The sequence below is a fragment of the Lissotriton vulgaris genome, chromosome 8 (assembly GCF_964263255.1).
Source record: "Lissotriton vulgaris chromosome 8, aLisVul1.2, whole genome shotgun sequence".
In the NCBI taxonomy this organism is placed as follows: Eukaryota; Metazoa; Chordata; class Amphibia; order Caudata; family Salamandridae; genus Lissotriton; species Lissotriton vulgaris.
The window spans coordinates 168,702,424-168,728,192 of record NC_141696.1 but is presented as its reverse complement, the minus strand read 5'-3'; the positions used below and the strand labels follow the sequence as shown (position 1 = coordinate 168,728,192).

Sequence of the window (25,769 nt, the reverse complement as noted above, 5' to 3'; positions counted from 1 at the left end):
TGGCTTGGCAGTTCGGGCTGGGCTGTTGCCATGGGGAACAGGGTCAAGACTGAAATGGGATGGCATGGTGAGCAAAAGAACAATGGATTTAACCCAGATCTATTGACTGGGGGTGAATGTTTGATTTGCTCTTCATTCTATCCATCATCTATTTCTCTTTATCTTCAGACTGTACAACAGCAGCAACTGAATTGTCAATCATTTTCTGCAACTAAGCGATTTATGGAAGTTCAGAAAGAGCATTAGCTGCATTTTCTCTTAGAACAATTTAAGCATCAGCCTCAGAACACTCCTGATGTTTGTGCTTGGTTGTGTACATTTTATCCTTCATAATGCCCAAAAGAAACAAACAATGTAACGAAGTATACCAATTATTGAGCGTAGGTAAGATTCATTCGCTTTCTAAGACAGAAAAATTAGGAAGGGCAGAGCAGTTTCTGGGCATTTACTTTGATGTTGGGATGTGTGGTGTTTTGAGTGTTTGTTTATTGTGCCAAGTAACTCTTGGGGCTCAATCTGTAAGGCCTGAGAAAAGGAAGATGAACCAAGAGGCAATGAAATTGACTAGATCTCGATGAAATGCAGCAATGGACTTGCAATATAAACCATGGACTGAAATAAAAAAAATAAAACATTTTTTTTAAAACTTATTTTGACTGCTTGTGTAACAGAAGTTCTCAGACAGCTAGGGAAGAGAAGCAGCAGTAAAACCACAAATTAAAATCTAGCCTATAAAAATGGCCGCAATGTGGAACTCAAGGGACAAGAAACCGAAACAATAAAAAAGAAGACTAAACCACAGCAGCCACAAAGCTTGCTCTTGCAGAAAATGGCAGACAATGCTGAAATAGAGAGTGTGATAGTGTGCATCTCTATAACAATTGATCGTTTAGAGGTCCCTTACATGTTAATAAAATTGAACTTCCCAAAACTTGAATATTAAACTTTAGGGCCATCATTCCCAAACCTAAACCAAGTCACTCTTTTTTGCAAATGTAAAACAGTGGCATGGTCTTTGAACTTAAAAAAAGCAGATTGACAAGTAAAATCTTATTTCTTAGGACTTTTACATAAGAAAAATTCAAACAACTTGAAACTTCTTTAAATCATTTAAAATATTTTAATAAGAATAAATTACATTTTTATCATAAAATATTATTTCGCTACACATTTGAAAATGAATATTAGTGTATTAAATATATTTCTGTACGGTGGGCAAAATAATTTGAGTGACGGTTAATTTAATACAAGTACAGTAGCATTTAAACTTTTGTGTTTGAATATTGTGACCATTTTTTGCTTTGTTCTAAAACCTGAGTGCAAATAATGCTGTTCTTCTGTAATTGATCCTTTTTTCCAGTAAATAAGCCATTAGTTGTTTCCACTCAATCAAGATCACATTAGAATTCAATGTCCCACTTGTTCATTCCTTAATCCATTTTCACTGTCACAGTTCCTCCTCCTCCAGTTAACCTTTTTAGAGTAGGGAAGATATGATCGAATAGTGCCACTGACAAGATCATTCCTGAAATAAAAATACAAAGAAATAAGAATTTACTGTAAGCTAATGCTTTTCTCAATAAAACAAATTTTCTTAACTACATTTTCTCTGCCTTTCCACTTTAGGAGCACACCCACAATCAACACCAAGGGGGTTTCTTTTCCAGGAATGTAAAATGTGAAAAACCCGAACAAAGAATAACCAATAACAAATCCAGCAGGGCTCAATTTTAAGTGACAGTTTTTGTTGTGATGGCTGCAGCTGTTGTATTATACGTTAGTATGGATCTATATGCACTACATACAAAGAGGCACATATATACATACACAGACAACAAAACCATAAGCTTACTCAGGTAGGTGCTTAAATGAGATCAATCAACAGACGTGGGGGGTGCAAATACAGATGGTTAGATGGGTGACTGCATCATGGGAGCAGATGGGATGGGCAAAGAATTTAAAAATGTTTGAACCTGTCAAAACAAAAGGAGTCGTTTCTTACCTGCAACTCCAGTTCTCTTGTAGGGGTATTTCCATGATAAGTCATAAGCACTTGAATAGTCCCGCCCACGTGCCGGGACCCCGGAGCACTTTTTTAGATGTATCCTTTTAAGTGGATATGTTTGCCTTTCTTCAGAAAGGCCTGCAAATACACTTATGAGATATAAACGACAATAATGCAGCCTAACTAAATAGGCTACAAAGGCCACAACATCCTCCTAAAGTGAAAAAGATATCCTGTATACTATGTTTTGTACAACTTTTTATGGTGTTTAAAACACAGAAAACCCCCTTCACAAAACTCCTTTTTTCATGATACAGATGAAAGGATGGGACAGAGTAGCCCCATAGTCTGCCATTATATGTCTTAAACTAGTCGGCGCATCTTTAAGAAAACTCACTCCAGAGGCCACCAGTATCCCATGATGCACAGCCAGTGGCAGTTACTTCAGCTCTTTTTGAAGGCGATGAAACGTGAATGCCTATTCTGTATAATGGATACGTCTGTCTATTCCACCGGGGAGGAGGGAGGATTGCTTATGACATCATGGAACTATCCCTACAAGAGAACTTGAGTTACAGATAGAAACTATTCCTTCTCTTGTAGGGGAATTCTATGTATAGTTACAAGCACTTGAATAGATTAGCAAGCCCATCCCTATAAAACAGACAAAATGGGTATATTAAAAAGCAAGTCCAGAGTAGCTGCTTTTCCTCTGGTAGAATGAGCCCTAGACTTACTAGTAAGGGATTTGTTAGCTTTTTGGTAACAGAGTAAAATACAAGGGGCAATCCATCTGGAAATTGATTGTTCAGAAGTCGCTAGACCTGTATGTAGAGAGCCATAATTTACAAATAACTGATCGGCTCTCCTTATATCCTTAGTTTTGTCCAAATAGAATTTTAAAACCTTGCAAACATCGAGGGAATGAAGCGATCTCTCCGCTAGAGAAGATGGATGCTAGAAAAAAGTAAGCAAGGAAATAGTTTGGTTCATATGGAAATCCGAAATTACCCTAGGGAGGAATTACGGATGAGTCCTCATAACCACTTTAGATGTATGGAAATGATGTATGTGTATGGTTCTTTACAGCAAATATGCCTGGATTTCGCTAACCCTGCGGGCGGAAGAGATAACCACAAGGAAAGCTGTCTTCCAAAAAGATGCTGAAGAGTAGCCTTATGAATGGGTTCAAAGTACTCTTGCATTAGCTGAGAAAGAACCACATTAAGTTCCCAAGGAGGGAAAGGACTTCTAATGGGAGGAAAAACCTTTTTCAAACCTTTGAAGAAATCTTTAATGACAGGAATTCTGAAAAGAAAGTTTGTTAAGGGCATTTCCTGTAAGCAGTTAGGGATTTCCTGTAAGCAATTGGGGCTGCCAAGTGAACCTTAATGGAAGAAAAATGGAGGCCAGATTGTGCTAGATGAAGCAAGTATGGAAGGATGACATCTTCCTGGCAAGTGGTGGGGTCCTTATTCCTCGATGAGACCCAAATACAGAATCTCTTCCATTTATGAGCATAAGTGGAGCGTGTGGATGCCCGCTTAGCTTCCTTAAGAATGTCCATGCAGTTTTGAGGTGAGTTCAAGTGTCCATACTGCATTGGCTCAAGAGCCATGCTGCCAAATTCAAAGAGGAGACCTTGGGGTACATCATCTGTCCTCTGAACTTTGCTAGTAAATGTATTTGCATTTCAGCCTGAGATGTGGACGTATAGACAGGTGAAGGAAGGCAGTGAACCAACTTTGACATGGCCATTCCGGGGCTATGAGAATCATCTTGACCCGTGATTGAGAGAGCTTGATGAGGACTGCCAGGATCAGGTGAACTGGAGAAAAGGCGAAGAGAAATCTGCCTGATCCATAGGGCATTCCAGAGGGTTGCCCTAGACCTTGGTAGACTTTTGAGGCAAAGCTTTGGCATTTGGTGATTTCTCCGGTGGCATACAAACCAACCTCCGGAGTACCCCATTTATCTTGTACCACGTCGTCCTTTAAGACCCACTCGTGATTTTTATGAAGGAGTCCGCTTAGAGAGTCGGACTGAGCATTTTGAACACCTGGGAGGTGAGTTGCTGTTATGGTCAGGTTTCTGGCTAGAAGCCACTTCCAGATTGTCTGGGCTCCTCAAGATGATGGTCTGGATCTCGAGCCTCCCTGCTTGTTGAGGTAGAATATTGTTGTTGTATTGCCCGTTTGTACAAGCAGAGAGCTGGCACAGAATGACAGCTGAAAAGATTTCAGAGCCAAATTAACTGTTCATAGCTCTAGTGGATTCCTTGCGTGACCATTTGCCCTGAATTTGAAGGTGATTTGTATGGGCTCCCATCCCAGGAGAAATGCATCAGTGACTATAGTTTGAGTCGGTATATCTTTGTTAAAAGGAGTTACTTGCTTGTAGGAGATTGGTGTGCAAACACCATCATTTGATGGACCAGAGGGCATGTTGAGACAGTTGAATCCGGTCTTCCCAATCTCCTGTTTGCTGGTCCTATTGGTCTTCCGGACATTCCTGCAGGGGTCTCATGTGGAGACGTGCATTTGTTGTGAGGAATATGCAAGATGCCATGGAGCCCAGAAGAGAGGAGACCTTCCTCACAGTCGGGTGCAACATTGTCATGAAAGCCTGAGCCTTCTAAAAGATTGATACGCCTCTCCTCCGAAGGATACACGTTTTCAGTGCAAGTATCGATGGATGCTCCCAGATGAACAAGTTACTTACCTTCGGTAACGCTTTTTCTGTTAGATACTATATCTGCCTGTGGATTCCTCACCTTGTGAATATCCCCTTGCATCAGCAACATTCGGAAACTCTTTTTGTAGCCTCGCGCCGACGTGGACTTGGACGTCATAGAGACACGGCATCGCCCGCGACTCCGCTGACGTCACCGACGCCTACAATAGGCCCACGCCGGCGTGATGACATCAGTTCCGCCCTTTTTTCCGTGCCATCGAGGCACACGGACGGACCAATGACAGTAGAAAAATACATAGTATACATAATACACAATAGTCAAGGAGAAACACACACAGTGTGAAGCAAATGCAATCGAAACAACTCCTTAACATTACATTATATATACATAATACAATACAGTAACTCTGGTAAAGAAGAGTGGACAACGGGGAGGCGGGTGGGTCAGTGAGGAATCCACAGGAAGATATAGTATCTACCAGAAAAAGCGTTACCGAAGGTAAGTAACTTGTTCTTCTGATAGATACATCTGCCGTGTGGATTCCTCGCATTGCTTTGCGAACGTGTGGAGGGAAGACCAAGTTGCCGCCCTACAAATGTCCTCCACAGGAACACCTCTAGCCAATGCAGAGGTAGACGACTTAGCCCTTGTAGAATGATCCCTTATACCCTCTGGAGGTTCCTTACCGGCCAAAGAGTAGCAGATCTTTATACAGAGGACGATCCATCTCGATAAAGTCCTTTTATGGGCCGCTCTTCCTCTCCTGCAGCCAGCAAAGCCAATGAAGAGCTGGTCATCCAACCGACAGTCCTTAGTTCTGTCCAAATAAAAAGACACCGCCCTCTTAGGGTCCAGACGGTGCAACCTCTCCTCCTCCTTGGAAGGATGTGGGGGAGGATAAAAGGTAGGGAGGGTAATGGATTGACCAAGGTGGAAAGGAGTCACCACCTTAGGAAGAAAAGCAGCCCTGGTCCTAAGAACCATCCGATCAGCATGAATGGTCAAGAAAGGGGGCTTGGAACTAAGAGCTTCAAGCTCACTTACCCTCCTTGCCGAGGTTATTGCAACGAGGAAGACCACCTTTAGAGTTAAAAGCCTCATAAGACATTTATGAAGAGGCTCAAAGGGAGCACCCATCAGAAAAGTCAAGACAAGATTTAAGTTCCACTGAGGCACAATAAAAGGAGTAGGAGGGAACAAATTTGTGAGTCCCTTCAAAAACCTTAAAACTACAGGAGACTTAAAAAGAGACAGCTGGTCAGGCAAACAAAGAAAAGCCGACAGTGCCGAAAGATAACCCTTAACCGTAGCAACAGCAAGTCCTTGCTGCGCCAGAGAAAGAGCAAACCGGAGAACGTCAGACAAACGCGCTCTCAAAGGGTCAATAGAATTCCCACCACACCAATTGACAAATTTAGACCATCTATACGAATAGACAGATTTAGTGGAGTCACGCCTGGCTGACAAGATGACATCCACCACGTCAGGTGTGAGAGAAAAGGAAATCAGGTTGCCCCGTTCAATCTCCAGGCATGAAGGTGCAATGTCTGGAGGTGGGGGTGTAGAACCTGCCCCTCCATCTGAGAGAGAAGGTCTGCCCTGAGAGGGAGACGGAGCGGCGGGTGAGAGGAGAGGTGGAGTAGATCTGTATACCACACCCTTCTTGGCCAGTCCGAGGCGACCAAAATGACTTGGGCCCGGTCTTGGCGAATCTTCCTCAGAACCCGAGGAATCAAGGGTATGGGAGGAAACGTGTAAAGGAGTCGATTTCCACAACTCAACTGAAACGCGTCCCCCAAGGCTCCCTGCATCGGATACTGGAGACTGCAGAAGGACGGGCAGTGAGCATTCTCGCGAGTAGCGAACAGGTCCACCTGAGGAGTCCCCCACGTCCGAAAGACGTGACGCACCACCTCTGGGTGAAGCCTCCACTTGTGACCGGCAGAGAACTACCGACTGAGAACGTCTACACCAACGTTCAGAACTCCGGCCAGATGATTTGCCATCAGACAAATCTGGTGGTCCTGAACCCAGGACCAGAGACGCAGAGCCTCTCTGCAGAGACACTGCGACCCCACTCCTCCCTGCTTGTTGATGTACCACATCGCGATCGTGTTGTCCGTCAGGACTTGGACCGACTGACCGCGAAGGGAAGGGAGGAAGCCCTTGAGCGCCAGACGTATCGCCCGCAATTCTAGAAGGTTGATGTGAAGCAACCTTTCCTCTGGAGACCAAAGACCCTTGACCTCCAGGTCCCCCAGATGAGCACCCTACACTAGAGTGGATGCATCCGTAATCACTGTGGCCACCGGAGGAGGTAGCTGAAAAGGCTTCCCCTGAGACAGATTGCCTTCCACGCCCCACCAAGACACATCCGCCGCAGCTTCTCTGGAGATCCTCACTGACTCCCTGAGATCTCCGTTGTGCTGATACCACTGCTGGCGGAGGCACCACTGGAGCGCCCTCATGTGCCAGCGTGCATGGTTGACCAACAGAATGCAAGAAGCCATCAGACCGAGCAGGCAAAGGACCTTCAGGACTGGAACGACTGCTCCATTGTAGAATAAAGGAATCATTTCCTGTATGTCGCAAATCCTTTGAGGAGGAGGGAATGCACGACATACAGTTGTGTCCAGTACTGCACCTATGAACAGGTTGCGCTGGGATGGCACCAGGTGAGATTTTGGCACATTTATTGAAAAACCCAACCTGAACAACAACTGGGTTGTCTCCTGCAGGTGATGGAGCACTTTCTCGGCCGACTCTGCTTTGACCAGCCAGTCGTCCAGATAAGGGAATACAGGAATCCCCGACCTTCTGAGATGCGCTGCCACCACTGCCATCACCTTGGTGAAGACTCGAGGCGCAGTAGTAATTCCAAACGGAAGGACCGCAAACTGATAGTGCTGCGATCCCAGCGTAAAACGGAGATACTTCCTGTGCGACTTCAGGATAGGGATGTGAAAGTACGCATCCTGCAAGTCGAGCGACACCATCCAGTCTTCTTCCAGCAGAGCCTGAAGAACCTGAGCAAGGGTGAGCATCTTGAATTTCTCCTGCTTTAGATAAAAATTCAAGATCCTGAGATCCAAAATTGGACGAAGCCTGCCATCCTTCTTGGGGATCAGAAAATACTGGGAGTAGCATCCCTGACCTTTTTCCTGCTCCGGGACCACCTCTATCGCACCCTTCCTCAACAGAGTTTGAACTTCCTCCTGTAGGAGTAGCAGATGTTCCTCTGAGCAATATCCCTGGCAAGGAGGGTAATTGGGAGGGAATTCCCAAAAGGGAAGGGCATACCCATTTTCTACGAGATTGAGAACCCAAAGATCTGATGTAACCGATTCCCAATCCCGTAGAAAGTGAGTAAGCCGACCCCCCACCGGACCCACATGATCCTGGATGGCAGATCTAGTGCTGCTTTTCTGTGGCTGGGGGGTTGGAGGAGGTGGAAGAGGAAGAGGCCTGACGCCCTCGAGGACGCGCCCTTTGCCTTCCCCTGTACGACTTATACAAGGTGTTTGGCTGCTGCTGCTGCTGATGCTGCTGCTGTCCTAGTCTAAATGTACGAAAGGAAGAGCGACCAAAGCCTCTGAATTTCCTGGCCGTAGAGCCTCTTACTTGCAGACCAAGAGATCTAGCAGTCGCCCTGCTGTCCTTAAACCTCTCCAAGGCCGAATCCGCCTTTTTGCCAAAGAGTCCTTCTCCATCAAAAGGCAGATCTAGCAAAGCAGATTGCACATCAGCAGAAAAATCTGAGGATTTCAACCATGCTGAACGCCTTGTGGCAACAGCAGTGCCCATGATACTCGCCACAGAATCTGCAGTATCAAGGCCGCTCTGAATAACCTGACGAGCTGCCGCATGAGTGTCAGATAAAACTTCCTCAAAGTCACCTCTGCAGTCTTCAGGAACCTTTGGGATCAACGTACGTACTGCGTCCATAAGAGCATGGATATATCTTCCCATAAGGCAAGTGGCATTTGTTGATTTTAACGCCATACTCGCGGAAGAGAAAGTCTTCTTGGCCACCTGATCCTGCTTTTTAGCCTCCTTGTCACCAGGAACTTGGGGAAAAGCACCTACTGACTTCTTGGAACATGCCGCTTGGATCACCAAACTTTCAGGAGAAGGGTGTGTCGACAAAAAGGCAGGGTCCTCAGGAGCCACTCTATACCTCCGAGCCACACCTTTCGAGACTGCAGGAGCAGAAAGAGGCTTCTTCCACACCTCCATAATGGGTTCAGTCAAAGCATCATTAAAAGGGAGCAAGGGCTCCCCTGCCGAGCTCGGAGAATGAAGAACCTCAGTAAGCAGATTCGATTTGAACTCAACAGTAGGCAATTTTAAACCTAAAAGCCCCGCTGCTTTTTTCATCACCACGTGATATGGCTGAACATCCTTAGACGGCACATCAGAGCCTGACTGCAAGACCCACTCTGGAGAAAACTCAAGTCCACTAGCCTCTGCTAGATTCTCTAAATAATTTTCATCCAGCTCACCTTCTTCCAAGTCAGAATGAGACTCACAATACCTCTGCTCTTCTAGCAGACGTTGAGCCTCCCTTCTAGATCTCTGCTTAACTCGGAGTGCAGCCGGATCCACTGTCGACTCCGACGGCGCCGGAGCCGACGTCGGAACCGAACCCGAAGGCTTAGAAGGACGTTCCAAAGACTTTCTTGGAGCGGGCGACGCCGGTGCTGGAGTCGTCTACTTCGGACGAGCCGGCGTCGACCTCGTGGAGCCTGGTACTGCCACAGCGGGGTCGGAGCCGGCAAAAACGGCATGAAAGGTGCCGGGGCGTATGAATGAGGCACCCCCAAATTAAATGCCATTGGACCCATAGGACCCGAAGGCGCTCCAGAGGGGTACCAAGACTTAGAGAAAACATCATACATAGCGTTAAGAAACGCCGAAGGATCCTGACCTGGAGCCGGAAAAGCTGGATGCTCAAGTCGACCCCGAGGGAGATTCGAATCTGTCTCAACAACAGGAGTCGAACCCTCAACCTCCACAGCAATCTCCTCTTCCTGCGCCGGAGACGGAGCCGGAGTCGGATCGGGTGCCGGAGCCGGTGAATGTACTGGCGACTCCGAAGGCGAAGCCTCGCCCTCCTAATCCGAAACCTCTTGTGGAGGAATTACCTTGGATCTAATCTTCTTGGGTGATCTCGAGCCAGACTTATCACCCGAATGACGTCGGGACTCATGTCTTCTCTTCTTGTGCTTCCTTCGCGACCTCGAAGCATGATCCAAGGAAGACCTCGAAGCCGACGCCTCCCGAGACCTCGATCTCGACCTCGACTTCTTCGAATGGGACTTCGAAGATTTTCTTTCTTTATCGGCCTTCAGCTTAGCCACAAGAAGCTTAGACTCCCTTTCTCGCAGGGCCTTAGGATTAATTTTTTGACACGAGGAACACCCATCCACGTCGTGGTCGGAGCTCAAACACCAAATACAGTACTGGTGCGGGTCCGTAACGGACATAATTTTTCCACATTCCCTGCAGGGCTTAAAACCCGTCTTCTTTGTCGACATAATAACGAACAAAGTGACAAGAGAACTGGAAACAACGAAGAAATACAGCTACAGAGTAACTAGAACCTAGAGTATCCCAAAAACCGTTAGCGTCAACGTAAAAAAGGGAACTGATGTCATCACGCCGGCGTGGGCCTATTGTAGGCGTCGGTGACGTCAGCGGAGTCGCGGGCGATGCCGTGTCTCTATGACGTCCAAGTCCACGTCGGCGCGAGGCTACAAAAAGAATTTCCGAATGTTGCTGACGCAAGGGGATATTCACAAGCTGAGGAATCCACATGGCACATGTATCTATCAGAAATTGTAGGCATTGTACAGGCCTCGAGGTCGACTTTGTATGACTCATGTGAAGTCCCAATCGAAGGAGAATTTTGGAGGTCTAATTGAAATGTAGTTGAGCCTCCTGACACGTGGGTGCCTTGATCAGCCACTCGTCTAGATCGGGATAGACAAACACTTTGTGTTTCATCAGATGGGCAGCTAATACGGCCATGCACTTGGAGAAGGTCCTGGGTGCTGACTTCAGGCCGAAAGGAAGTACACAGTATTGGTAGTGGTGGTTTCCCACTGCAAACCTCAAGAACTTGTGATGTTTCTTCATGATGGGGATGTGGACGTATGCGCCTTGTAGGCCTATTGCGCATAATCAATCCCCTCATTGGAGTTGAGGATAGATCTGGTATAATGCGAACATCCGGAATCTTTCTCCCCAAATCCATTTGTTGGCATTTCTTGGATCGAGAATGGGTCTGAACTCATTCTTGTCTTTCTTTTTGAAGAGAAAGAATCTTGAATAAAGCCCTTTGTCTCGTTGTAACGAAGGAACAGGCTCCTCTGCCTGTTTCCATAAGAGAATGTCCCTTTCTGCTTATAATTGTGATAGGTGGAATCTTGACTGTTTCGGACACACTGATGCTGGAGGCTGATGAATCGTTGAGAATATCCATTGCGCACAATATTGAGAACCCAAATGTCTTGTGCGATTCTTTGTCACTCTGCCAAGAAATTTTGAATGCTTCTCTCTACCGGAGGGTGTACCAGAAGAGGGGAAGACAGGATACAGGACTTGGAACCAGTAGGCATCTTGCCTCCTTGTGAAGGTTGTTGTCCTGACCTTCCTCTTGGTTGTTGCTTTTGGTAAGGTTAGAAGGATTGTTGATACGATAGCTGTGTGCCTGACCGTCGACCCTGATACCACAGAGGGGTTTGAACTCTCTGTGTTGAATATTGGATTTGAAAAAGGACGGAAAGATTTTTGTGTCTTTTAAGGTTTCCATCGCAGCTTTCATTCAGGCCATCTCCTCGTCTGCATGAGAGCCGAAAAGTGTAGTACCTGAGAACGGAAGACTCAGGATGCGCTGTTGTGCTTCAGGCAAGTCAAGCGAAGCCATGAATGCTGTCTGAGTGCCACTCCATGACAATATCCATGTGCAGCCAGAAGAGATGTGTCTGCAGCAGTGCTAATTACTTGGTTAGATACCATAAGTCTTTCCATTAAGATCTCGTCAAAATCCTCTCTTTTATCTCTAGGTAGATGTTCCGCAAACTGTTGGAGCGACTCCCACAGTGCTCGTCATAACTAACAAAGCTGTAGCAGTAGAATGTTTCATCGTGATCGCTGGTGTGTTGGACACTTTCCTTACCACTGTGTCCATCTTAAGGCTCTCTTTGTCTGGTGGAACTGTGGATTTTGGATCCGTAGTATGTTGCTTTTTAGCTGCCACCATAATAACCGAATCTGGGGCTGGATCCGCCCATAGGAATTTGGGATTGTGTTCAGGAGGACGATACTTCTTTTGCAGCCTGGATGGAGCTGGCTTAAAGGAAGAGGGTGTTAGAAAAAGCTCCATTGCCTGTTCCAAGAGGCCCGACACCAAAGGAAGCAAGGGACAAGATGCTTGTCTCTGTTGAAGAGTGTCGAATATCACAGAAGTTGATGGCGCCGGAGTGGATATTGGAATGATCAATTTGGAAGCCACCTCCACCAAAACTTCTTGAAAAGGAGAAATATTGTCAATTGGCAAAATCCTTTGAGGAGAAAAATCAGATAACGTAGGAGGATATCTTCCTGTACTTGTAGAGGAAATGTCCCTGGAGTGTCTAGAACAAGATCTTCCACTGCGATGTTGGCGGTGGGAACGAGTAGAGGAACGTCTATGGCTGTGAGAACGATCCGTCGTGTGAGACTTAGACCTTCCCCTTCCGTAGAGGAGGCAGAGTAGTAGGCGGAGGAGGTGTAGTAGGCTGAGGAGGCGGCAATGTAGGTGGCCTAGGTTGATCATCTGGAAGATGAGGAGGAGAATGAGTAGGTGATATGGTCGTAGATGGAGAGTATGTTCGGGAATACTCCAAATCCGAAGAGTAGATTAGTCCCCTCTTTCTCCGAACCTTCTGGAGTAAAGAAGGAGCCGCAGATTTCACAGGAGACCCATCTTTCCACCCTTGACGTTGATCTACTTGTTGACGGGGACCTTCCTCTCAACATCGATTGCAGACTTCTAGAAGTCAACCGAGTCCGTGATTGAGTTTGTTTTCTCGACGTTGAACGGCAGTGTTTTCTCGACGTCGAACGACGGTGATGTGTCGACGTCTATCGACGGGTATGTGTCGACGTCTATCGACGGGGATATGTCGACGTGCGGTGATGTGTTGATCGACGGTGATGAGTCGATGTCGATCGACGGTGATGAGTCGACGTCAAGTGATGAGACGTTCTAGACTCCGATCTTGTTACCGTCTGCGGTGGGCTTCTCAACACCGAACAAAGAATTGCCGGTGGCATAGCCACCGCCGAAGATCTTCTCCTCGAAGTTCAACGTCAGCGTCGTTTTGAGCCAGAGCCCTCAGTCGATGGCAAATAGGTTGCCGCTGTGACTCCTCTGGACGTCGTAACCTTAGACGTCGTCCGACGCCGTTTTCCAGCCTTTCTTCTGTTGGGGAGCCCTCCCAGAGGCTGAAGACCGAGTCCTGGTAGACGACTGACCCTCTACTCGCCCTCAAGTCCCTCCTGATGACTGGATATGCGGTTTTCTTAATTTGTCTGCTCATTGAAGTCAAATTTTCTCCCTGTCATGCAGGGTGCGTCTGGAAAAGTATTTACAGATGGAACAGGAATCAGGAACACGAGTAGTAGTCAGGCAAATAAAGCACACTCTATGTGGCCTTGTTCCTTCCACAGTCTGGACACTTATCAATTTTTTGAATGAAACTGTGGTAATTCCTGTCAGGAAAAGACAGAAAAAGGTAGAGAAAGGCCAAAGATGTTGAGTAATATTCTGAAGAGATTTCAAGAAAAAAAAAAAAATTTGGTAGAGCTTAATGCTCCAGGGTTCTGATAGCAGGAGCCGGAAAAAAAGCAACTGAAGTAACTGCCACTGGCTGTGCATCATGGATACCTGTGGTCTCTGGACTTTTCTTAACGGCGCAGCATCTAGTTATAGACATATAATGGCAGCCTATGGGGCTACTCTGGCCCATCCTTTTATCTCTATCATGAAAAAAGGAGTTTTGTGAAGGGGAGTTGGCGGTGTGTTAAACACCATAAAAAAAATTCACAAAACATAGTATACCGGCTTTCTTTTTATCTTCAAGATTTTAGCCATTGTAGCCTATTTAGTTAGGCTGCATTATTGTCTTTTCTATCTCTTAAGTGACTTTGCAGGCCTTCCTGAACAAAGGCGAAAAATATCCACTTAAGAAGATTTATCTAAAGAAGCGCTCCTGGGTACCGGCACTTTTTATTGTATATTGTATTGTATGAGCGGGACTATTCAACTGCTTATGACTATAGATGGAAAGTCCCTACAACAGAAAAACACTTTTCACTCTCATGCAGCTGGCAAATTGTTAATGAAATGTGGGGCTGCCATTTTACATTTCGAAAAGGGATTTAAAAAACCCTAATTAATATCACCCAAAAGTCTTCACAACACCACATAACAATTTCCAATGTTCCATTGTTCAAAAAGAAAAGTTACTTACCTATAACTGAGTAATCACACTTTGGTATATTTCATATATTCACATACCTAAATTACTGCAGTAATCAACAGTAGTTAATGTGGAGGAGTAGTGATGAAAACCCTCATTTGGAGGATTTGAGATATACTCCATCCATTGCTCAGATAGTCATAACCACAGCAAAAAGAATACACTGTCATTAGAAATGTGAGGATGTAGAGTCTCATATGAATATGGAAATGTTACTAATAATACTGGTACTACATCATAGATATCCTCTCCAAAGTCATAATCGTAGAGTATTCCACTCAGTGTACGGGGATCTTAGAATACTTCATCTCTTTTTGAAGGAAATTACCACAATACTAAAAGTGCAAGTATTAAATGACAACTGGGGTGGAGGACGGGTTGTTTATAACTTCAGTTGGGATACCTAGAATTCCAATTAACATTTCCTTTAAAACGAGTCTGTTATGATAAAAATTGTGTGCAGTACTCATGGTAAAAGAACGTGAAGGGTCCTAATCTGCCTGGTAGATATAACTACCATTACGAAAGTTACCTTCCATGTATGGTGTGCAATGAGGCCTTATGTATGGGTTCGAAAAGAGGAACCAAATTAAGTTACCAAGGAGGAGAAGGCAGCCATTCTGGAGAAAATTAATTTTCTTTTTTAAACCCTACAAAAATAACTTTACAATATGAATTGTGAAGAAGGATCTTTATGTAGGTGCTATTCTGTATATTATGATGGCAACCAAATTAACTTATAGGATTAACTGTTTTATTGGCTTATTGTACACATACACCCGCCAATATCACTCGGCCAGTGGTACCTGCTAATTGATAGTAGCAATGCTGTAGCAAAAATATTGAAATAATAGTCCCCTGGTGTTGAGAGAGAGTATCAGATAAGTCAAGAATACACAAAACAGAACTCCCGCCACCCACCTCCTAAACCACCAACCTGGAACTCCCACTTACGCTCCCATAGAAATGGAAGTACATTATACTGTCCTTTTAGTATGGTTATTGAATCACAATGTAGGTCAGTGTTAGCCCTATCCAGGGGACTCTCATGCAAATGAATGTTTAGAACTGAGTGACTGTCCTTTTGAGGTGAGGGAGATAAGCAATGACTACATTCTCTTGGCAGGAAATCAGGCAATAAATATTTTAAAGGCATCAAATATTCTATTACATCTACATAGCAGATGGACGTAGCTTCCTTGAGAATGTTCATACAATCCTGGCATATGTTCAGATGGCTGTGTTGCAAAGCCTCACGAGCCATGGTGCCAAATTGCACGGATTGCACTGTAGGAAGAAGCATTTTCCCTTGCATCCGGTACAACAGCTAGGTTTCCACAGCAGATTACTGTGAGGTGCTATGGATACGAAGAAACTGTGGACTACAACTATCTCAGCCAAGGGGCAATGAGTATAGTTGTCACATTTGAGTTTTTCATCATTATTAAGACCTACACGGTCAGCAAGATTGGGAGAACGTTGTTACGAAAATTGTTAGAACAATTAACCAAAAGATCATTGCTCATCAATCCTGCTTCCCAACCTTGGACGTGAAGCTTGGGCATTTTGTAGATTGGCAAATGGCAAACAGAACTGTTTGAGAAAACCCCAAAAAACGTTCTAGTTAAGAACCCATTTGTGGGTGTAAATGAAGTATTTGCTCAAAAGGTTTGTCTGGCAATTTGCAAGGCCCATAAGAAGCACAGCTTGAATGGATATATTACCTGATAGGAGCCAGTGCCACATCATTTGAGTTTCCAGAAATAGAACTCTGAATCTTTATCATCCTGGTTGTTGAGGTTATGTACTGTGGTCATGTCTGTAAGAATCAGGAGTCTGTTCACTGTTAAGGAAAGTGAAAAAAGGCCTTCTGTGCCTTTAGTTCCTGAACTCTGCTATAATGCAGTCTTTGTGCTCCTACTACAATTCCTACACCCTCAGATCTTGTAGATGGGCAACCCACCCCATCAGGGATGGATATATGTAGGAATGCCTTTGGGAGCTCCTGATGAAAGGGAATTCACTATTGAAGATTGGCTGCCTTGCACCACCATTTGAGAGAATGGTTTACTGGGATAGTATAATGTTGCTCTGTCAGTTGTCTTTCAACTAAGACCATTTAGCACTTAAGCATTGTTGTAGAGGTCTCATGAGAAGCCCTGTATTGGGTAAAAGGAAGACAAACGAGGGCATTGATCTCAGGAGGAATAAGGAAAGGGTGTTCTATGAAGGTGATGGTATTTTTGAACAATGGTAGATACTCTCTCCTCTGAAGGATACATTCGTTCTGTGTCTAATGTTGCTCCTAGATAGTTGGGAATTTGTTCAGAGGGGTCAAAGTTGATTCGCTTGGTTGGTGTGAAGACCTCGTGTATGCAGCAACGCATCGGTGATGTTGAAGTGGGTTTTTATCACCCAGCAATCAAGGAAGGAATAGATATAAATTTTGGTTTGCAAAGACGAACTGCTAACATATACATGCATTTTGAAACGATTTGCGGAGCGGATTTCAAGCTGATGGGAAGGACTGGGTACTAGTAATGAAATATGCCTTCTGTTAACCTCAGAAATTTTCTATGCTTCTTTGACTGTCAAATGCAGAAATGGGAACCTTGTAGGTCCACAAAGTACATCCAGTACCTTTTAATGAACAAAGGGTACATCTGGTAAAGAGCTAACACTCTGAACTTCTGTTTCTTAATCCACTTGTCAGTTTTGTCTCAGAGAAATAGTCTGAATTCTTGTTTGGTACCTTTTTTTAGGGACCACAAATGCCTTGAATACATGCCTTTTTATCTTAAAGAGAGGGGACATGCTCTACTGAACATTTTGTAAGAAATTAATCTTCCATCTTAGTAAATGCAGCTGATGTTTTGACACAGGGTTTGGAGGGATTCATGGAGGCAGAGATTTTAATTGAAGGTTGTAGCCACTATGTATAATTTGTAGGCCCCATGTGTTAGTTGTTAACTTTTTCCACTTTCGAAAATGAATTGAGATATTCCCTCCAACCATCGTAGTAAACAGAGAAAAGGAAGGGGGCGGTGGTGGTGGTGGTGAAGGGGAGTCATTCTCTTGAATGATATTGAGAAGTCCAATAGAAGGAGAGTTGTTGGTGTTGGCCTTACCCTTGCCTTGTGGCTGTGAGAATTAAACAGAACTGATACAGTGAATGGGAGGTTTATGATCTTTAACTGAAAGTCAGGATTCAACCTCCCTTTCTGGTCTACTGATATACCACCCGCCGGGAGACCCAGCCAAATTCCCTGGCGCTCTTGCTGACACAGTCACCCAGATGGCTACCACTGCTCCCAACTTTCTAATCCTGGGGGACTTGAACCTCCACCTACTAGACCCCAAGGATATAACTGCTTCCGAACCTCTCCTTGACCTCATGTCCCACGGCATCCGACTAGTGAACTCAGACCCATGAAAAAGGACACCTCCTAGACCCCATTTTCACCAACATCCCTGACCTCAAAACCCACACTCCTCTTCCCCTACCCTGGACAGACGATTTCCTTATACCCATTCATTGGCATTTCTTTATCCCACCCACCCCTCCGTCTAAACCCGGGTCACCGATCGGCGTTGGCACAAACTCTCGCCAGAAGAATGGGCCGCTACACTCAGGGTTACTCCTCCCCCTCCGGCCTCCGACCCAGTCACTGCGGACAGTCAGTTCAACACCTGGCTCACCCACTCACTGGACGATCTCCTCCCTAAAGAACAAGTTACTTACCTTTGGTAACGCTTTTTCTGGTAGATACAATATCTGCCTGTGGATTCCTCACCTTGTGAATATCCCCCTGCGTCAGCAACATTCGGAAATTCTTTTGTAGCTTCGCGCCGACGTGGACGTCATAGAGGCACGGCATCGCTCGCGACTCCGCTGACGTCACCGACACCTATAATAGGCCCACGCCGGTGTGATGACATCAGTTCTGCCCTTTTTTCCGTGCCTTCGAGGCACACGGACGGACCAATGACAGTAGACATAAACACAGTATACGCAGTACCAATATCAAAGTAACACACACAGTGTGAAGTAAATGCAATAAAACATTTGACAATAACATAAATACATAATAGAAACACTGGCATAGAAGAGTGGACAACGGGGAGGCGGGTGGGTCAGTGAGGAATCCACAGGCAGATATTGTATCTACCAGAAAAAGCGTTACCGAAGGTAAGTAACTTGTTCTTCTGATAGATACATCTGCCGTGTGGATTCCTCACCTTGTGAATAGAGTCCCACAGCAGTCCCCACTCCCGGAGGAGGCTGTCCACTCTTCTAAACCAGGAAATCCTGAAGGACAGAGCGTGCAAAGTGGCCGTCCCTCCTCACCTCGGAATCCAAGCAGTAATGCTTCGCAAAAGTGTGGAGGGAAGACCAAGTTGCCGCCCTACAAATATCCTTTACAGGAACACCGCTAGCCAATGCAGAGGTTGACGACCTAGCTCTTGTAGAATGAGCCCTTATACCCTCTGGAGGTTCCTTACCGGCCAAAGAGTAGCAGATCTTTATACAGAGGACAATCCATCTTGATAAAGTTCTTTTATGGACCGCTCTTCCTTTCTTGCAGCCAGCAAAGCCAATGAAGAGCCGGTCATCCAACCGACAGTCTTTAGATCTGTCCAAGTAAAAGGACACCGCCCTCTTGGGGTCCAGACGGTGCAACCTCTCCTCCTCCTTGGAAGGGTGTGGGGGAGGATAAAAGGTAGGGAGGGTAACAGATTGACCAAGGTGGAAAGGAGTTACCACCTTAGGCAGAAAAGCTGCCCTGGTCCTAAGAACCATTCGATCAGCATGAATGGACAAGAAAGGGGGCTTGGAACTAAGAGCTTGAAGCTCACTAACCCTCCTTGCCGAGGTAATTGCAACAAGGAAAACTGTCTTAAGGGTCAAAAGCCTCATAGGACATTTGTGAAGAGGCTCAAAGGAAGCACCCATCAGAAAGGCCAAAACAAGATTTAAGTCCCACTGAGGCACAACAAAAGGAGTAGGAGGGAACTTATTCGTAAGGCCCTTCAAAAACCTTAAAACCACAGGAGATTTAAAAAAAGAAGGCTGGTCAGGCAAGCAGAGAAAAGATAGCCCTTCAGCAAGCCCCTGTTGCGCCAGAGAAAGGGCAAACTGAAGAACATCAGACAAATGGGCTCTCAAAGGGTCTATAGACTTCTCTCCACACCAAGTGACAAATTTAGACCACCTATAAGAATAAATGGACTTCGTGGAGTCACGCCTGGCTGACAAGATGACATCCACCACGTCAGGCGGGAGAGAAAAAGAACTCAGGTTGCCCCGTTCAATCTCCAGGCATGAAGGTGTAAGGTCTGGAGGTGAGGGTGTAGAACCTGCCCCTCCATCTGGGAGAGGAGATCTGCTCTGTGAGGGAGACGGAGCGGCGGGTGAGAAGAGAGGTGGAGAAGGTCTGAGTACCACCCCCTTCTTGGCCAATCCAGGGCGATCAATATGACTTGGGCCCGGTCTTGGCGAATTTTCCTCAGAACCCGAGGAATCAAGGGTATGGGAGGAAACGCGTAAAGGAGCTTCGAGTCCCAACTCAACTGAAACGCGTCCCCCAAAGCTCCTCGCATCGGAGACTGCAGAATGACAGGCAGTGAGCATTCTCGCGAGTAGCAAACAGGTCCACCCGAGGAGTCCCCCACATCTGAATGATGTCGTGAACAACCTCCGGGTGAAGCCTCCACTCGTGGTCGGCAGAGAACTGCAGACTGAGACTGTCGGCACGAACGTTCTGAACTCCGGCCAGATGATTTGCCATCAGACAAATCCGATTGTCCTGAACCCAGGACCAAAGACGCAGAGCCTCTCTGCAGAGACACTGCGACCCCACTCCTCCCTGCTTGTTGATGTACCACATCGCGGTCGTGTTGTCCGTCAGGACCTGAACTGACCGCCCGCGAAGGGAAGGGAGGAAGGCCTTGAGCGCCAGTCGTATCGCCTGCAATTCCAGCAGGTTGATGTGAAGCAACCTTTCCTCCGGAGACAAAAGACCCTTGACCTCCAGGTCCCCCAGATGAGCACCCCACCCCAGAGTGGATGCATCCGATATTACCGTGGCCACCGGAGGAGGCAGCTGAAAAGGCTTCCCTTGAGACAGGTTGCCTTCCACGATCCACCAAGATAGATCCGCTGCAGTTTCTCTGGAGATCCTCACTGACTACCTGGGATCCCCGTTGTGCTGATACCACTGCCTGCGGAGGCACCACTGGAGTGCCCTCATGTGCCAGCGTGCATGGTTGACCAACAGAATGCAAGAAGCCATCAGACCGAGCAGACGTAAGACCTTCAGGACTGGAACAACCGCTCCATTGAAGAATAAAGAAATCATTTCCTGTATGTCGCGAATCCTTTGAGGAGGAGGGAATGCACGACATACAGTAGTGTGCAGTACCGCACCTATGAACAGGTTGCGCTGGGAGGGCACCAGGTGAGACTTGGGTACATTTATCAAAAAACCCAACCTGTGCAACAACTGAGTTGTCTCTTGCAGATGGAGCACTATCTCCAGAGATTCCGCTTTGATCAGCCAATCGTCCAGATATGGGAACACAGGTATCCCTGACCTTCTGAGATGTGCTGCCACCACAGCCATCACCTTGGCGAAGACTCGAGGCTCAGTAGTAAAACCAAACGGAAGGACCGCAAACTGGTAGTGTTGCGACCCAACCGTGAAACGGAGATACTTTCTGTGCGACTTCAGGATTGGGATATGAAAATACGCATCCTGCAAGTCGAGCGACACCATCCAGTCTTCTTCCAGCAGCGCTTGAAGAACCTGAGCAAGGGTGAGCATCTTGAACTTCTCCTGTTTTAGGTAAAGGTTCAAGATCCTGAGATCCAGAATCGGCCGAAGCCTGCCATCCTTTTTGAGGATCAGGAAATACCGGGAGTAGCATCCCTGACCCCTCTCCTGCTCCGGAACCACCTCTATCGCACCTTTTCGAAACAGTGCCAGGACTTCTTCCTGCAGAAGAAGCAGGTGGTCCTCCGAACAATAACCCTGGCAAGGAGGATAATTTGGGGGAAACTCCCGAAAGGGAAGAGCATACCCATTCTCTACAAGATTGAGAACCCAAAGATCCGATTTTATCAATTCCCAATCTTGAAGAAAATGGGTAAGCCGGCCCCCCACTGGGCCCACATGAACCGGAATGGCGGATCTAGGGCTGCGGAGGCTGGGGGCTGGGAAGGGGAAGAGGAAGCGTTACGGCCCGAGCCCAGGACCTCTGCTTGCCTCTATAAGATCTATACAACGTGTTTTACTGCTGCTGGGTTGACTTATAGGTTCGAAAAGAAGATCTGCTAAATCCTCTTGAACGTCTACCAAAAGTGCCCCTGGTCTGAAGGCCCAACGACTTCGCAGTCGCCCTGTTGTCTTTAAAGCGTTCCAAAGCAGTGTCCGCTTTTTTCCCAAACAATCCAGACCCGTCAAATGGAAGATCCATCAATGCCGCCTGGACATCTGTGGAAAACTCACTTGACTTCAGCCTTGCAGCTCTTCTTGTGGCTACGGAAGAACCCATGACCCTAGCCACAGAGTCTGCCGTGTCCAATCCACTTTGAATAACCTGCCTTGCTGCAGCTTGAGTATCAGAGATGACCTCTTGGAAGTATTTTCTATTCTGCTCAGATACCTTGGGCACCAACTGCTTCACAGTGTCCATAAGAGCGTGGATATAACGCCCCATCAAGCAGGTAGCATTAGTGGATTTTAAAGCCATACTGGCAGAAGAGAAAACCTTCTTAGCAACCTGATCCTGCTTTCTCAACTCCTTTTCCGCTGGGACCTGCGGAAATGCACCCGTAGACCTTTTGGAACAGGCAGCCTGCACCACCAAACTCTCTGGTAGAGGATGAGAGGTTAAAAACTCCGGGTCTTCAGGAGCTGCCCTATACCTCCTAGCTACAGCCCTAGATACAGCAGGAGCTGATACAGGTTTTTTCCAAATCTCCAAAATTGGATCCTTTAAGGCATCATTAAAAGGCAGCAACGGCTCAGTCACTGAAGAAGGAGAATGAAGGACCTCCGTGAGCAGATTAGATTTAAATTCTGCAGTTGGTAGAGCAATGTTCAACAAACCTACAGACTTCTTTATCACTACATGATAAGGCGTCACATCCCTTAAGGGCTCATCAGAAACCGAAGCAAGTTCCCAATCAGGTGACAGTTCTAGGCCACTAGCCACAGACAGGTCCTCAAAAGGGTCCTCAGAATCCTGTAGTTCGCCTTCCTCCAGATTTTCCTCACGATATCTTTCCTCCTCCATCAACCTCTGGGCCTCACGCCTTGATCTTTGCTTCACATTCGAAGCCGACGAATCCGCAATCGACTTCGACGGAGCCGGAGCCGGCGTCGAACCAGACGTCGGACGAGGAAGAGATCCACGACGTCGATCAGGGTTCCGCTTTAAAGTTGATGGGACTGGCGTCGACGGAATCGGAGACGCCGACCTCGGCGTCGAAGGCCTCGCCGGATTCGGATAATGCCAATGCGGCGTCGGAGCCGACATAAAGGGCGCAGGTGCATAGGATTGAGGAACACCCAGACCATATGCCATCGGACCCATGGGACCAGCAGGAGCCCCAGAGGGATACATAGCCCTTGAATAAATTCCGAACATCGCATTCAGGAAATGCGAAGGATCCTGACCTGGACCTGGGAAGGCTGGATACGAACCCCCAGGAGGATCTCGAGGGCGCGGAGTCGAAGCGGCGCCGACCTCCTCTTCAGGCTGGTGCACCAGAGTCGACGGACCTTCGGGCAACGGAGCCTCTCCCTCTCCAACCACCTCCTCCTCACCTTCATCCTCCCGACCTGAAGGATGGGATGGGTCCGGAGATGGAACAGCTTTCTGCTCCGGCGAACTCGGGGAATTCGCATGCGACGCCTCAGCCTCGGCATCCTGTTCCTCCGAAGCCGAAGATACCACAACCTTCTCGACCAGCTTCACCTGCGGCTTCGGCTTGGAACCCGACTCCTTCCTCGATCGATGTCGGGATTCATGGGTTCTCTTTTTATGCTTCTTTCTCGAAGACCTTGAAGCATGGGCTGAGGACGAATCCGATCGCGACCTCGAGCGAGACCTTGACTTCGAGCGTCGAGTCCGCAATCTTGATTTCTTCTTTCCCTTTCCTTCTTTAAACTTGGCAACCAGAAGTCTTGCTTCTCTTTCCCGGAGGGCCTTTGGAGTCATCTTCCTGCAGGATTGGCAGTCCTCGACGTCGTGGTCGGAGCTCAGACACCACAAACCGTTATTACATACGGGGTAACCCAAAACAAGTCCTAGGACCTGGGTATTCAATGGTACAGATATGGTGGTCCTAGACACAAATTTCACACACAATGTTTGATATTATTCCAAACAAATTTTCTCAATTCTTATTCCATGTGCGAGCTCAATCCTGTATTGAAGAATTTCCAAATTCTTCAATACAGGATTGAGCTCGCACATGGAATAAGAATTGAGAAAATTTGTTTGGAATAATATCAAACATTGTGTGTGAAATTTGTGTCTAGGACCACCATATCTGTACCAGACACCACAAACAGCATTCATGTGGATCTGTGATGGACATTATCTTATTACATTCTCCGCAGGCCTTAAACCCGGTCTTCTTCGAGGACATGTCGAAAGAAAGTGAAGACAAAGAGACTAGAAACAAATAGCAAGTAACAAAGTTACAGCCAAGGCTACAGACGATCCCAGAAAACCGTTAGCGTCGACGACGCGGAAAAAAGGGAACTGATGTCATCACGCCGGCGTGGGCCTATTATAGGCGTCGGTGACGTCAGCGGAGTCGCGAGCGATGCCGTGCCTCTATGACGTCCGGGTCCACGTCGGCGCGAAGCTACAAATGAATTTCCGAATGTTGCGGACGCAGGGGGATATTCACAAGGTGAGGAATCCACACGGCAGATGTATCTATCAGAAACTACCAGCTTAAAACGAGTCAGGAGTGCAAAAGAACAGAGCGCTTATGGAGAAGGGACAAATCCATAGGTAAAAAAGCCGCATTCCGCACCTCCTTAAAAAACTACAAACTCGCCCTTCGCAATACCAAAAGCACATTCTTTGATGAAAGGATAAAAAACTCCTCCTGCTCCGTCAGGGAAACCTTTATCATTTTAAAAGAATTACTTAAAGTCCCAGAGCCGCGACCAGAGAAACTTCCAGACGCCAACACCTCTGAAGAGAAATGCCTCAACTTGGCCAAATTCTTTGACGAGAAAATTCAAAAAATTCTCGCCTCCCTACCTCCTGTCGACCTCAGTCTCATCAATGAGGGCTGCACTAATTCGGACCCAGCCACCACCCACCTAAATTCTCTTGACCCGGTAACTATTGAAGAGGTCCTAACAACGCTAGCTACAATCAAAAGCGGCTCCCCGTGCGACCCGGTGCCCCTACGATCGCCTCTCCTCTAACGGACCTCATCAATTCATCATTGCTCCAGGGAATAGTCCCCCCCAGCTGGAAAGCGGCCGTTGTAAAGGCGCTCCTTAAAAAACCTTCACTTGATCCCCTGGACATGGCCAACTACAGGCCAATCTCCCTCCTCCCTGGAATCAGTAAAATCACTGAAAAGCTAGTCAACAAAAAGCTTTCGCAGTTTCTAGAGTCCAATAACTTGCTCAGATACTCGCAAACCGGATTCCGCCCAGGTCAGGGCACAGACATCGCCCTGCTTGCGGCAGTGGAGGAGGCCAGAATCATTTTGGACGCAGAAGGATCAGTGGCAGTGATCCTCCTGGACCTCAGTGCGGCCTTCAACACTGTTAACCACCAGGTCTTAATCCAGTGACTCAAAAACATCGGTGTGGATGGCACTGCCCTGGCCTGGTTTGCTTCATTCCTAGACCATCGCTCCTTCCAGGTATGGGAGAACGACACCCGCTCCCCCGTAACCCCCCTCCAGTGTGGAGTGCTCGTTATTAAGCCCGACATTATTTAATGTCTACATGTCCCCACTGGAGGAGGTGGTCATCCCGTTCGGAGTGGAAATCATCAGCTACGCAGATGACACGCAATTAGTTGTGTCTCTGTCACATCCCAACCAGGAACCATCTAACCTCCATAGCTGCCTATCAGAAATTCAGGGATGGATGAACTGTTTGTCGTTGAAACTCAACGGATCAAAGACAGATATCCTACTCCTTGGCCAAAAGGGGCTCTCCCTTCCCCCTAACATCTGGCCCCCCTGTTTGGGTGAACCACCAGTCCCCAAAACCGAGATCAAGAGCCTGGGAATCTGGATAGAAAAAGACCTGTCCTTCAAGACCCAAGCCAAAAATAAATAAATAAATAAAATCGCTGGGACTTGCTTCGGGCTCCTGAAATCTATCAGGAAAATTCTGCCCCTGCTCCCTCCTGTCTCCCAGAAATTACTCATCCAAGGCCTCATCCTTTCAAGGCTGGACTATAGCAATGCCATCTATCTGGGTGCCCCCGAAGCAACCCTCAAGAAATTGCAAAGGATCCAGAACGCCGCGGCCCGGATCCTTACCAACAC

General features: G+C 46.9%; 1 protein-coding gene across 1 annotated transcript in view; it reads right to left on the bottom strand.

Moving 5' to 3' along the window:
• Nucleotides 1-1,097: 1,097 nt before the first annotated feature.
• AQP11 (aquaporin 11) overlaps nt 1,098-25,769 on the bottom strand; it is a 231,946-nt gene continuing 207,274 nt past the window's right edge. The window contains 1 exon segment of the mRNA XM_086933893.1: nt 1,098-1,525. Within this exon segment, the coding sequence (XP_086790019.1) occupies nt 1,431-1,525 (95 nt within the window). The 3' untranslated portion in view covers nt 1,098-1,430.